General features: G+C 43.0%; 1 protein-coding gene across 8 annotated transcripts in view; it reads left to right on the forward strand.

Moving 5' to 3' along the window:
- Positions 1-365: 365 nt before the first annotated feature.
- Vwa3b (von Willebrand factor A domain containing 3B) overlaps positions 366-15,447 on the forward strand; it is a 189,668-nt gene continuing 174,586 nt past the window's right edge. For 5 of the 8 annotated variants that reach the window (XR_015735457.1, XM_087898069.1, XM_087898068.1 and 2 more), the window contains exon 1: positions 8,384-8,513. Coding sequence is in view for 7 of the 8 variants with exons in the window: in XM_087898069.1 (XP_087754195.1) it covers positions 8,399-8,513 (115 nt within the window). In the remaining variant the exon portion in view is untranslated. Of the gene's footprint in view, positions 562-8,277; positions 8,514-15,447 lie in introns of those variants that run through there. The other 3 variants (XM_087898072.1, XM_087898074.1, XM_087898071.1) reach the window with 3 other exon arrangements.

The following is a 15,447-nucleotide window of genomic DNA, read 5'->3' on the forward strand; positions in this document are numbered from 1 at the left end:
CCGAAGTAATGTGGGAGAACAGACTATCTCAGCAGACAGCGTCTCCTGTTTCTGCCTTTTTTCTTCCCTTAGCTCCCTTCTGTCCTGCCTGTACTTCTGCCTATCCTTGATTTGTTTGTTAATCTAATTCTTAATATTCGCCACTGTCAACTTTCCCAGGGTCAGCCATAAAGGACGATACTTAGACCCTGTCTCTGTTCTGTGGCCCCTGATTGTCCCTGTTGGTTCCACAACACCAGTGTCCCACACCTTCATTGCAGCCCCCACTTCCTCTTTACTCCTGCAGGGCTCAGCGATGGGCGAGGCCGTATCTCGAGCCACGCCGTGATTGGCGGTGTCCTGGCAACCGTAGCGATGCGGTCGTCAACAGAGACTGGATTTCTCCAACCCTGCGCCCCGGCCCCGGAAAGGGGACCCTTTACCAGCGCCAGCGGGAGTCACAGCCTTGTCCAGCGGTGGGACGCTGGCCGCACCCACCTGCTCGGGTCAGTGAGGCCCTGGAGGGTGGGAGGGACGCTGCTGAACACGACCCGCCTGGCTTTGCAACTGGCAGATTACCTAGTAAGTGTTGGACACCTTCCTTCCAGGCCAGAACCTTCCAGGTTTCCAACCCGTGTGTGTAGGGAAAAGCAGGTTGCAGTTTCTAAGTTGGATCTCGCTTCTGCTGAAGATGCCCAGCGGCCAGGTCTCATTCATTTGATAACTGGGCTGTTTTTCAGGGTCAGGCTCGCAAACATGTATCAGCCCTTCTTACACAGAGGGCTTTTAAGCCATTCTCACTCCCTGCAGCTCCTAAGTACCTTGATGGATAACAAGCTCTTTAATGCATGTCTATCCACAGGCTAACCGTAATGGAAGAATGGAACACGCTAATCAGCACGTTAGAAACTTATTTCTAAGAAGCAATGATCAAAACTAACAGCCCAAATGCAATGTGTTCTTGAGCGAAAGCTGTTCGCAACTTTCAGTCTGGGGAAAGCCTCTGCTCGCCTCCAGTTCAATTCTTCTGGGGTGTTCACCCACACCCAGAAGAATTGGCTTTCTCTTTTTCACATGGACATTTAACTTCATGTAGTCGTTCCTTTCATCTTCTTGGGAGCTCGCCGTTTCTTTCCTTCTCATCAAAGCACTCAAGACTCTTAGATGTTCAATTCTTGGTCCTGTTCTCTCAACAAGTGGGAGAGACTATTTCAACCTCCTTAACTCTGCCCACGTTTATCCAAGGCGATGATCTTAGCCAAGCTTTGCCTTTTAAGGGCAGAAAGATGGGGGACTGTTAAGAATTGTAACAGGACGCACCCTGAAACATTATCCCAGCTTCCTTTCTTCCCAGAAGAACCAGAGTTCAGAACTCCCACAACAAACCCCCTCACCCCAGCCCAGATTTCCTTTTTGATAGAAACTAGCAAAGACAAAGGAAGTTCAGAGGTGTTGATCATAATGTTTACCAAGGGTCTAACTTAAATTAATAGAGTCTAAATTAAACTCTTGTCAAGGGCATGGGCAGCAATGAGGTAGCTCTTGGCTTTTCACTGTGGGCAGAAGACCAGCAGCAGACACAGAAGGACCCTTATTTGGTTGAGCCTTTTGGATTTGTGCAAACCATCCCCCATGCTGCCATGTGTGCAGGGGTCTGTGTTTAGCCCTAGGCTGGCCCCAAGCTCACAGTCCTCCTGCTTCAGACTCTCGAGTGTTGGGATTACAGGTTCTGACCATCTTAATCTTTCTGTTTACCCAGGAGCTTTGCCTGACCATGGTTTTAGTCCAAGCTGTCACTTCCTTCCTACACTCAGGAAATCCTTCTCTATGGCTCATTAGACAATTCTAATTTTTAAAACTGAGGACACCCAGAGGTACTAGTATATCCCTGTAATCCCAGTCCTCAGGAGGCTGGGGCAGAGGATACCATAAATTCAAGGCTGGCCTGAGTCAGACCCTGTCTCAAAACACCAAAAACCAAACCAACAAAAACCCTACCACCAGTAACAAATTATCCCACATCTTAGAGTGATATATTCTGACCTTTGGGATTCCCTGCCTCAGAGGCAACTCCTGAGCAAATTATACTAAACAAACAGTATAATCACACCCAGGAAAGAGTGTGTTGATGTTTAAAAGGGTGGTTATTTTCTGATCATAACTTTCCTAGAACCCGTTTTGCCTTGTTTGAAGACAATCAGGGTTTTCTCAGTCGCTATGAGTGACTGATTTAACTCAACATTTTAGGTAGTGCATATTGTGTAACAATGTGCCGGAAGAACTCATATATATATAGTCTGTCCCTGTAGCCATCAAACTTCCGTTTAGGCTAGAGAGGTCTGAGGCCACACGGATGAAGCCTCATAGTAAAAACTAGACTTTTGGGGCTAGAGAGATGGCTCAAAGGCTAAAAAGAGTCACTGTTCTTCTGGAGAACCCAATTTTGGTTCTCAGTCTGTAATTCTGGCTCTAGAATTTCCAAGGGCATCTTCATACATGTGATAGACAGACACACAAAATTTTTTTTTAAAAGCTTGACTTTTAAGAGTTGCTCAGAGCAGTCTCAGAGGTACAGTGAAGGCAGACCCCTCCTTTTTTTTTTCAAAAAAAGAGAACAAACTACCTTTTTATCATTATACATACCAATCCAAGTTACCACTTCCTCCCCTCCTCCCATTCCCTCCACATACCCTGCCACTCCAGCCCTATCCAATCCTCAGAGAGGGTAAGACATATTGCTTTGGGGAAGGTCCAAGGGTCTCCCTACTATATCTAAGCTGAGCAAGGTATCCATCAAAGAGAATAGGATCCCCAAAAGCCAGTACAAGCAGTAGGGATAAATCCTGGTGTCACTGTCAGTGGCCCCTCAGTCTGCCCCAGCTATGTAACTGTCAACCACAATCAGAGGGACTAGTTTGGTCCTATGCTGGTTCCTTCCCAGTCCAGCTGGCATTGGTGAGCTCCCATTAACTCAGGTAGACTGTTTCAGTGGGTGTCCCCATCATGGTCTTGACCTCTTTGCTCATATTCTCACTCCTCCCACTCTTCAGCCGGACTTTGGGAGCTCAGTCCAGTGTTCTGATGTGGGTCTCTGCCTCTGTTTCCATCAGTTGCTGGATGAAGGTTCTATGGTGATATTTATCAGTCTAAATACAGATCAAGTCAAGTTTGAGCCCCCCCCCCCATTGCTTAGGGTCTTAACTGGGGTCATCCTTGTGGATTCCTGGAAATTTCTCTAGAGTCTTGCTAACCCTATAATGGCCCCTCAAACAAGATATCTCTTTCCTTGCTCCCTTCTCTGTCCTTCCTCCATCTCGACTATCCCATTCCTGACATGGGATTCCCCTCTGTATGCTGTGAATACCATTGGTTAATAAAGAAACTGTCTTAGGCCTGTGATAGAGTAGAGTAGTTCTAGGCAGGGAAAATTAAACTGAATGCTGGAAGAAAGGAGGCAGAGTCAAGGAGAAGTCATGTAGTCCCGCTTACCTGGTTAGCCACAGCCTCGTGGTGATACATGGATTAATGAAGATGGGTTAATTTAAGATGTGAGTTAGCCAGATATACGCTTAAGGTATTGGTCAAAGAGTATTGCAAATAATATGGTTTCTGTGAGATCATTTTGGGAGTCTGAGCAGCTAGGAACAAACAAGCGACTCCCTACAATACACTCTTTCAAGTTCTCCTCACCCTTCCCCTTCTCCCCTCTTCTTCCCCTTCCACCCTTCCTTCTCCCCCTCACCCATATGCTCCCAATTGTATCAGGCGATCTTGTCTATTTCGACTTTCCAGGTGGATCTATATATGTTTTTCTTAGGGTTCCCCTTATTACTTAGCTTCTCTAGGATCATGACCTATAGGCTCAGAAGGCAGACACTCTTGACACAGGTGCTGAAGGGTAAGACTCCACACTGGACAATGGCTGTGAGCGTGAAGAGGAAAGTGGGTGGGCTGTGTAGGAAGGGGGCTTGTTAGGCCTGTGTCCCCAGCCAGCCTTTCATCCACCTGCTGGGAGTGCTTTATTCTTCTTTCCTCATTTTCTCCGGCTCAGTTCCACTTCCAGCCCCCTTCTCTCCACGTATTCTCAGGCTATAAAACCCCAGGGTGAAGATCTGAGTCGGAATGACTCACACAGCTTCTCAGATCTGATAGAACCAGTCACATCTTTTTAAAAAAAAAATCAACTGTACAAAAATTCTCCCGAGCCCCCAAAGGGGCTGGGACATGTGTTGTAACAAAGTGGGAGGATTCAGTTGCTGTGTAAAGGATCCAAGTATGTGTCCTTTTAAGTTTCATGAAGATTCAAGCAAATTAAAGAATCTTTCCCTTTGACTTAAAAAACAAAGGTGTGGACCTTCTTCCTGGCTTTTAAGGTTGTGAGTGTCTGTGAGAAACCCTTATTAGGCTGGTTTGTGTAAAATTGCTCCCTTTAGAACCCAAGGTGAGTCAGTCCTCCCCAGTGAAAAGGATGGAGGAGGTGACTGTGTTTCTGGGAAGTGAGAGATTAGCTGGACTTGATGAAGCAGCCGGGTCATTCTCCTTAGCGTCTCTTGTTTCTATGGGAACAACCAGGGCAAGATCTTCAGCTGCCATCTCTGTGGACAGATCTCCAAAAGCAGGCTCAAGCATATTGGCCTGCCCTTGTTTCCACGCTCTCTGATGTCTTCTCGACTTCAAAGCCCAGTATGATTGGGTAGTAGGGATTAGGAAAATCCTTGGAGGGGCTGGGGAGGTGGCTCAGTTAGGACAGTGCTTGCTGTTGGGAGATAAGTTTGAATCCTCAGCGCCCACGCCCACGCCCACATAAGAAGCCAGGTGCAGTGGCACCACCTGCAACTCCAGCCTTGGAAGGTAGAGATAGGAGGATTCCTGGAGTTCCAAGGCTAGCCAGTATAGCCTGTTGGTGCACTCAGGGCCCGGAGAGAGACCCTGTCTCAAACAGTAAGGGGGAGAGTGATTTATGAAGACACCAACTTCGGCCTCTGGTTTCCATATGCATTCCCCCACACACATATACACACACACCATACATCATGCACACACACACACACACACACACACCATATATCATGTACATACATACACACTATACAACATGTATATACAAATAGACACCATACATCATGTGCACACACACACTGTACATCATGCATACACACACACCATACATCATGTACACACACACACACACACACACACTATACACCATGAATATACACACACACACACACAAACACACACACAAAGTGCTTTGAGTAAAAGTGTATCTTGAAGCCAAAACAGTTGCTAGAATAACAACTTTTAGATACTCTATTTTTACGTTAGTTCTCTCCAAAATGTTAAGTGCTTGTACACACACAATGCAAACTTTGGCATATTTGTTCTTGGCAGCATACTCCAGTTACTGTGTCATGCAGGTGTGTTATTCTAGAGGGGCGGGGTCGGTTGCTGTGGTAACAGGACAGGCTTATGTTGGAGTTTGTTAGGAATTTTTTGTTTGATTTTTGTTTTGTGCTTGAGACCCGGTCTCATTATGTATTTCCGCTGGCACCTAAATCCCAATCCTCCTGCCCAAGTCTCCCGAGGGCTGGCATTATAGGCACATGACACCACTCCTGGCTCACACTGAATTTTGATTTTAATATTTCCCTGCATCGTGATGCTCTTTAAGCCATCTTGCCACGCATCCAAAATGAGTCTTGTAACCTTGTTCTCATAAGGTAAGAGTCTCCCCAGTCGTATGGGTTTGGAGACCGTTGGAAGTGACCCTCTAAGGCTAGTACAAATTCACAGAAACCTTGTCGTGGAATTGTCATCTTTCATGACTTGAGAGCTGAGCCTGTGCCTTGAGAATCAAGGTTAGTGCTCTCTGCCTGAGGACGGGGGAGGTCATACTGGAATCCACCTCCTTCTAATGGTAACCAGGTGGCTAACAAATGGCTTTGAATGTCGCTCCTGTTGCTCACTGAATATGGCAGAACCTGTGAAAAAGCTCTTGAAATTCTCAAGGCTTCTGATTCCTCAGCTGCAGGCAGGGTATTAACACCTTGTAACTGCTGTGTTCCCAGCAACCTGAGAGAGAGAGAGAGAGAGAGAGAGAGAGAGAGAGAGAGAGAGAGAGAGAAACAAAGGGCTCGGCCTCAAGGCTGATTCCAAAGGGAAGCTGCTGGAGTGCTTGTCCCTATCATAATAAAAGTCACAGAACACAGACTCTAGAGCCAAAGGGCCCCAACCAGACCCTTTGTCAGTTCTCCACTAGCTGTGAGATGGGGAGCCGTTCTCTTAAATCTCCCTGTCTTGGTTTCCTCGTCAGTAACATGAGAATGAGAGTCATATCTGTCTTGGAAGGTTGCTTGGGCTGATTTTCTTAAAATTTAGAATAAATATTACATGTATACAGCTGTGCCAGAGTGTGGATTCCTGCACATGTATGCAGTGCTCTTGGAGGCCAGAAGAGGGCGTCAGATCTCTTAGAGCTGAAGTTAAAGGCAGCTGTGCACTGTCCAGTGTGGGTGCTAGGAACTGAACTCAGGTCCTCTGGAAGAGCAGAACGTTTTCTTACCCACTGAGCCATCCACTTCATAAGGCTGTTATAAGAATGTATACTACACTGTATGTGTCAGAACAGTTTTTACTATTTTTACTAAAGTGTTTACTATTCATGCTTCTAATTTCTTTTCTCAAAGTGTTCCTGGCTTGGGGCCACCTGATTTTTGGACTTGATCAACTTTCCAGTCATAACACTAAGACTTTGAAGAAATTGAGCTTCGTTTATTTTTTATTTCTATATATATTTTAAAGATTTATTTTTACATGTCTGTATGTGTGTCTGTAAGTGTATGAGGATGCATGGGAGACACCATTGGCTTGTCACAGGGGTGGTAGCATCTGAACTTCTGTCCTCATGTTGTGTAACAATCACTCTTAACAGTCATCTTTCCAGTTCCTAGAAATCCAGTTTTAGAAATTGAAAAGGGGAATCTATTTGTTATTGAAGAGGCTCCATGTTCTTGGGAAACCATTTTTAAACACTGAACACTGGCTACATAGTAATTAGAACCTTCTAGCTGCCACCCAGTTATTGATATATAATCGGTGAACTCTGGCCTTACAAGGTTACACTTGCTCCCAGTTTTAGGCCCTGCCCAGTTGTGCTGAGCAGGTTAAGATTGTATTACGGTCTGGACAGTCTCTTCTTCTTATGTACACTAGCTATATTTAGGCCAGTTGAGATGAGTTTAATACGGTGCATATTGCTTTGAGTCCAGTTGATCCCAGAACAGCTGGTTCCGTCAGACAGAACGATGAAGTCCAATTTTAGCGAGAAGTCCCAGAAAACAAAGCATTCAGGATGCAGATCTATATGTTCCAGTGGGGCTGAGCTGTTGTCCGCCCTCACCTCCCAGATGGCTAGTCCACTTCAGGGCTTTGTTTTGCTTGTTTTTCATCTCCTTTATCCTTGGGTTCAAAATATTCTGTGTCAATGTGTGAATATAATTAGCATGCAGATGTGTAAAATGGCTTCCAGGGACCTTGTTTATTTTCCAAATAAGAAAATTTGGAAAGTTTTCAAAGTTTTCTCACTCAAGGAGAGTGAGTCCTGTGTTTTTCTAATTATAAAAATAAATCCCATTTTAGGAATGTTCAAATAATGCAAAAACTGAAATACTATGGAAAAGGCAAAACTGCACATTAGTGTTAATCTTTCTAGATGTTTCACAGCACGCATATATGTAGATATATAATTTATGGCAACCACCTGGTAGTATGCATCTATACTGTAATCTTAATGGGTAAATAAAATTCCAGGTCATGACTATGCTATGTTTCAGAGTAAGTCAGTGGTGATGTTGATGTTAGATCCCCACCCTGTTGTGGGAGGCCGCTTGTTCATTTCCTGGCCATCCAGACTCCCGAAATAATCACACAGAAACTATATTATTTGTCATACTGTTTGGCCAATAGCTTAAGCATATTGCTAGCTATCTCTTACATCTAGAATTAACCAATTTCCATTATTTTATATTTTACCATGAGGCTTGTGGCCTACCGACAAGGTTCCAGTTGGTAGCTGGCATCTTTTACCTCTGGTGGCTACATGGTGTCTCTTGACTCCTCCTTCTTTCTCCCAGCATTCAGTTTAGTGTTGTCCCTCATCCCCAGTTCTACTCTGCCCTATCATAGGCCAATACAGATTCTTTATTCATTAACCAATAAAAGAAACACATTTACAGAAGGGCTTCCTACACCACCCCACCATGTTTTCAGGACCCCTGAGTTTGATCGTTTCCCTTGCAGGAAGTCCCTTGTGACCCAGGTCTTGGCTTAGAGATGGAGGAATCAGGATCATCTTCCTTTGTTGTTCCGGAGCAATAGCGGCAGAACCTGGAGAGACAGCACAACACTAAGCACGACAGGCATGGCTGAGCAGAGTCTTATTTCATCTGAGCAATGGCTTCAGCTGCATGGGCTTAAGAGCAAGAAGCTGAGCTTGAAGCAGATCTTGTCCCAGATTGGATTCCCACAGTGCGAAGGTACAGTACTCACAGGCGGCCTTCAGGGTTCCTACCTCAGCTCCTGAGAAGCCATAGGCCTCTGCACTTGCTTGGATTCTACATCTCTGCCAGGGGGGAGTGCTTGCACATGCTCCACTACAATCTATGTACTTCACATAGAAATACAACTGGAATTACATAGATTCAATATTAATGCCGCTTCGCTTCATTTGTGTGTATGTGTATGTGTGCATGCATGTGTGTGTGCATATGTGTGTATATGTACGTGTGTGTAGGCCAGAAGAGGATGTTGCCCTCTATTTCTGTACACCTTATTTCCTCAACACAGGGTCTCTCACCGAGCCTGGAGTTCACAGATTTCCTGGTTTGCCTGGGAACTGTGAACTTCCGGCAATCTTTTGGTCTCCTCTCTTTCCCACCCTCAGCACTGGTGCACTGGCTAGTCTCATGTCAACTTGACCCAAACTAGATTTATCTGAAAGGAGGAAACCTCAGTTGAGGCAAGGTCTTCATGATAGTTGGCTGTAAGGCATTTTCATAACTAGTGATTGGTGGAGGGAGGGCCCAGCCCATTGTGGGTGATGCTGTCTCTAGGCTGGTGGTCCTGGGTTCTATAAGAAAGCAGGCAAAGCAAGCAAGGGGAACAAGCCATTTAAGCAGCAACCCTCCATGGCTTCTGCATCAGCTCTTGCCTCCAGGTTTCTGCCCTGTTTGAGTTCCTGTCCTGGCTTCCTTCAGTGATGGTCTACAGCATGGGAGTATAAGCCCAATAAACCCTTTCCTTCTTAACTTCTGTTTGGTCAAGGTGTTTTGTTGCAGCAACTAAAACAACTGGGATTATGGGTTTGTTCAGACACGCCAGCTTTTTCACTTGGGTTCTGGGGGTCATCAAAACTCAAGACCTTGTCCCTTATGCAGCAAGCACTCCAATCAGTGAGCCCTCTTCTAAGCCCATCAGTGTCATTCTTTGTGTCTGGGGGAATTGTGTGTATATGTGTGTTGCACATGTGTATTTTTTGTGTGTATGTATATATGGGGATAAGACTTCATATGGTGCCTTGACTCTCCATTTTAATTAATTAATTAAATTCTTTTTGCTGGGTGTGGTGGTGCACGCCTTTAATCCCTACACTTGGGAGGCAGAGGCAGGCAGATCTCTGAGAGTTCAAGGCTACCCTGGTCTATGTAGAGAGTTCCAGGCCAGCATGGGCTGCATAAAGAGGCTCTGTAGTGGGAGGCTGCTTGTTGGTTCCCAGCCGCCTGTCACACAGAATAATCACACAGAAACTGTATTAATTAAATCACTGCTTGGCCCATTATTGGCTAACTCTTACATATCAATTTAACCCATCTCCATTAATCTGTATATTGCTACGTGGCAGTGGTTTACCGGCAAAGTTTTGGCACGTCTGATTCCATGCAGCTCCATGGCTTCTCTCTGACTCTGCCCTTCTTTCTCCCAGCATACACCCTAGCTTTTTCCTGCCTAGTTCTGTTCTGTCCTGCCATAGACTAAGAGCAGTTCTTTATTCATTAACCAATAAAAGCAGCACATAGACAGAAGGACCTCCCACACCAAGACCCTGTCTCAAAAATATTTTATTTATTTAGCAGGGTGGTGGGGTATGTGGCAGTCAGAAGAGAAGCCATGGGGTCAGTTCTCTCCTTTCATCATGTGGGTTCTGGAGATTGAGCTCAGGTCTCCAGGTTTGGTGGCAAGTGCCTCTACCTGCTGAGCCATCTCTCCAGCCCTCTACTTTATTTATTTTTTTTTTTTAAGATAGGAGCTCTCATTGAACCTGGAGCTCCTGTATTTGGCTAAGCTTGCGGCCAGTGAGCTCTGCAGAACCAGCTGTCTCTGCCTCCCCAGTGCTGGGACTAAAGGTGTGCACCCCTGCGCCCCATGCCTTGCCCAGTGCTGAAGATCAGAACTCAGGCCCTCGTGTTTGTTTGGCAAGTACTTTACCAACAGAGTCATTGTCTCAGGCCTGATTTAATTCTTTGTAATGAAAAGATAGAAACTGCTTTTATATACTCACACCACAGCAGAGGGCTTGATTATCCTCTGGGATTCGCAATCCCCTTTTAGATTGATTGAAGTAATTGCTTTATTGATTAAGACAGGAGCTGTGTGCTGTCTCAGGAAGAAAGTGCATTTTTCCTTCAGGGGGCCTAATGGCTCATGGTTTTTATTTTATTTTATTTTATTTCATTTTATTTTTTGTTTTTTGAAACAGAGTTTCTCTGTAACTTTGGAGTCTATTCTGGAACTAGCTCTTGTAGACCAAGGTATCACCACTGCCTGGCTGGTTCTTATTTTCTTATTTTTTAATTTTTAGCTTTAAAATGCGAATTTATTTATTTATTCATTGTGAGCATATGTCCCTGGGAGGTTGTGAGTGTGCATACATGGAGATCAGAGGACAACTTGTGGGTCTTGGCTTTCTCTTTTTCCCAAATGGGTTCTGGGGATCCAACTCAGGTTGTCACAGTGGAGAACAAGTATGGTCACTGCTGATCCATCTCACCAGCCCGGAGGCATATATTTTCAGATGTCCTCATTATCATATTGGTTCTTATCTCTTAGTAATATCCACTCGCCACCCCTAGGCAGAATGAAATGTGTGAGAGTATTTTCATTTTCATTTTTTTTTTTTGGATACTGCATTGACTTGAGGCTTTTCTGAAACATGGGGCCTGGGAAACAGGGCTCCTGAGTCAGTGTGAAGTGATAGCCCACTGCACAGAAGCACCTGCTCCAACACATCTGTAACATGGTGCATGAAGGGCCTGCCCTTAGGATAACTCAAATTAGGTGTAACACGATCAATAAAAACCCAGAGACAGATATTGAGGTTCAACCTGGAGGTCAGAAAAATAAAACAGCCAGCCACTGGCTCTTACTTCTACCTCAGTAGGAAATGGTGATCCTGCCTTCCGGAATCTCAGAATGAGACTGTCTCCTGCCATTTTATATTCCTCTCTAGTGCTGGGATTAAAGGCGTGCACTACTACCACCCAGTTTCTATGGCAAACTAGTGTGGCTACTGGGATTAAAGATGTGTGATACCACTGCCTGGTCTGTAAGGCTGACCAGTGAGGCTGTTTTACTCTTTGACCTTCTGGCAAGCCTTATTTACTAAAATAAAATGAAATAGCACTACATTTTCCCTTTTGGTCTAAAATAAAAAAGAAGGCTACAACTAATATAAGGAAACTATATATAATAAGTACAATAACTATATATAGTATATACAAGCAATAAATACATCAACAATGTCTAATCCCTTTGCATTTGATAAATTCAGAGGAAATACTCTGTATCTATCCTATCTTGGTGAGTCCAAAGTCTTGTACCTAACTTACTTTCTGTTATAACTTGCTTCCTGCAGCTGGTAAACAAGGAAAACTATAACTATCTAGTCTTTAACTCCCTCAGAGACCCAAGACAAAAATAATATTAATTGAGTAAGCAGGAAGTGTGAGCAAGTGACTTTCAAAAATGTGAGAGATGACAGAAACAGCTGGCTACCTGGACAGTCACCCAAAGTTCCTCTGCAACATTGGGCATCTATCTTTGGCCTACAGGCCTAGCATATCCAATAGACTTTTCTGTGAAGCAGGATATTCTGAAGGAATGTCTATTCTTGCCTTGACAATGTTTGGCAATTATTTTCTTTTGTATCATGCTTGTCCAATTAGGACAGCAAACTGTCAGCAGTTGAGGCAAGAGCACTTTCTTGCCAAGTGGTTTACTTTGCCAAAAGAAAGTAAACTCTATGTGTAGTTTTTTCAATTCCCATTGTCTTCTTTGAAGTAGATTGGTGCTGCCAGGAGCAGACAGGTCTCATTGTCATAAAAAAGAAGAACCTAGGTTATTAAAAACATCTTAAATGCCATATTAGTGGATTTCTGAAGTGTTTGAAGATGACCTGTTTATCTAAAACATATCTTTGTTTAACCTTGAAAACATACCTAATATGGCTGCAAGTTTGATTATAATAGGTGACTAATTGCTAACTTGCATTTTCCTATTGTCCTAAATAGTTAGTAATAATAACTTTAACAGACCAGAAATTTGCATTACATTGTTAAATGAGCTGTATAGGTACAATACCTTGAACAAGATTAGAAACATATGTGCAGTATATTTTAACAAAATTAATCACAAATTTGTATAAATATACAAAATTTTGTATATAATATATAAGAGTCCAATAAAATGGAAAACATTTAAAACTAGTAGCTGCTTTCTAAAAGTCGATTCAATAATTTACCTTTTTATCTTATAATGTCTATAATCCTCCTTTTTTTTTCTTTTCAGAGTAGATTCAATAATCTATCCTTTTATCCTTTCATATCTATATTTTCCTTTTTTCTTTTCAAAACAAGAACATTAATCTAATTTCCTTTGTTTATCTTTTTTCCTAACTATTATCCACAACAACTTGTAACTAACACTCTAAACAAAGACAAACAGTCATAATCCATTTTTAGGAATGTGGTCATAGTTTTCTAGGCTACTTCCTGATGATTGAGGATGCTGATAATCTTATGGGGATCCAAAGAAAATTCAGGATTATGATCAAGTCCTGACTGAAGTACTCTGTGGGGCTGGATCATCTCAGCCAGCAGTCTTGAAGCTGTTCTGGATGTAGAACTCAGAGGAAACTGCAACGGAGGTGCTCTAAAATGTTGGATCATCTGGGTCATCTGTTCCCACTGGAGATTTTTCAGGAGGTCTTTCTTGATCAAACCTTATTTTTCTTAACCCAGAAAGAATCCACAGCCCCTCACTGCCCATGGAGACAAAAGAAAAACCTCTTCTCCAAAGTAACATATATTTTGACTTAAATTTTGAAGTCAAGTCATATATATTTTTAAAATATATATGTTGGATTAATCCAGCAGGATTTATAATCAAATGTCTTTTAGCAACTGTTGCTCCTTCCTCAGCAGTCAAACAATTCAAAGACAACACAATAACCTACAGTATCCAGATTCTCTGTATTTTCTGTGTATTCTCTCTGTATCTTTACATGGCTTATTTTTTAAAAAAAAACTATATTTCTTTAATTTTAATTTTTAGTTTTTGGAGACAGGGTTTCTCTGTTTATCTTTGGCTGTCCTGGAACTCACTCAGTAGACCAGGCTGACCTCAAACTCATAGAGAACTGTCTGCCCCTGACTCCCAAGTACTGGGATTAAAGGTGTGTGCTATCATGTCCAGGTACTTTATTTCTTTTTTAAGAACTTTCTCTATCCTTTTTTTTCTTTCCCAAGCCTACGTATATTTTTAAACATACTGTAAACTGTTTAGAGGGTTTTTTTTTTTTTTTGGTCTGAATCTGTATTTACTATATATATCTATTCTTTTCTAAGCACAAGCTAAGTGGCTAGAATTAAAGCAGTGACTTGGCGCTGGCTCTGCCCCATTCCTTGGCTTCTTGGGAGTCTAACTTTATGGCAGAGATACTGACAGGAGTCATGTTTATTGCAACACTGGAGTTTCTAGGTCCCTGCCACCACCAAGAAGGATGCTGCTGGCTATTCATAATCATCATTTAAGTTTTTGGTGGCAGGGTCTGCCTTTTCAAAGAGCCACCATGCAATTTTTGCTGCTAATCCTGAGTCAGGAAGCCTTTCTTAACGGAGCCACACCTCTGCTTGCCTCTAGCAGACAGAGACCACCCGAGAAAATGCTGCTAGCAAGAAGCCATGCTTGTCTCTGTTCTTTTGTGTCTAGAATTTCTTTCCAGGCTTTCTCGGGTTTTATGTGGATGTAGTTGCCCTATGTTGGCTGCCATTTGTAACACAATTAAAATTCCAGAGACAGATATTGGGGTTCAATATGAAGGTCAGAAAAGCCAAACAGCCAACCCACTGGCTCTTACCTCTACTTCAGAATGAAATGACGATCCTATCTCCGGGAGTCTCAGAATGAGACTGTGTGAGAGCTGTCTCCTCCTGTTTTATATTCCTCTCGAGGGCTGGGATTAAAGGTTTATACCACTACCACCCAGTTTCTATGGCAAACTAGTGTGGCTACTGGGATTAAAGGTTTGCGTCACCACTGTCTGGTTTGTAAGGCTGATCAGTGGGGGATATTTTACTCTCTGATCTTCTGGCAAGCTTTGTTCATTAAAATACAATGAAATATCACTACATGTAGGTGATTCTGGATTAGTCTATAATGCAAATATTTATTCAGCAGCCAGCAAGACCAAATTTTGAATCTGAATTCCTTGCCATCTCATTTGGCAGTTAGCCCTGTGGTAGTCGTTGAAGTCTAGATCACGCAGTTGCTACAGGCTGATCTGGAGTTCCCTGAATGCAAGACTTTGCTCTCCAATGCTCTGCCTTCTTGTCTATTCCCTCTCATGATCTAGTATGCCTGTGAGCTACTTACACACTTATGACTGAGAGTTTGCCTATGATTTTCTAATATATTTTCATATATCTTCATATCATGTAGATCTTGTTATATTATAATAAGATATATTAATGTATCTTCATATAATCAACTTAATATATTTTCTAATGTTTCTAATACAATATAACATGTTATATATTTTCTAATATATTAAGCTGATGATATGAAGCATTAATCTAATTAATATTAATTAATACAAAATCAGGAGTCAGATATCGGGGTAAAAGCCTGGAAGATCAGAGAACCAGGAACAGCTGCCAGTTGCTTCCTCCCCTCCTCTCTCCAGAAGCTGAGATCCTCCTTCCAGCCCCCTTATCACACTTCCTGTCCCCACCTCCAAGTGCTGGGATTAGAGATGTGAGCCATCACCACCACCCAACTTGTAACTAGTGGCTAGCTCTGCCCTCCAATCTTCAGGCAAACTTTATTTGTCAGAACACAAACAAAATATCATACAACCATGCTATTTCTAATGGGCTTTTATTGCTTGTAGAATTTACATTGGTGTCTCCTTTTATT

This window comes from Myodes glareolus, chromosome 18, assembly GCF_982192425.1.
Source record: "Myodes glareolus chromosome 18, mMyoGla1.1, whole genome shotgun sequence".
NCBI lineage: Eukaryota > Metazoa > Chordata > Mammalia > Rodentia > Cricetidae > Myodes > Myodes glareolus.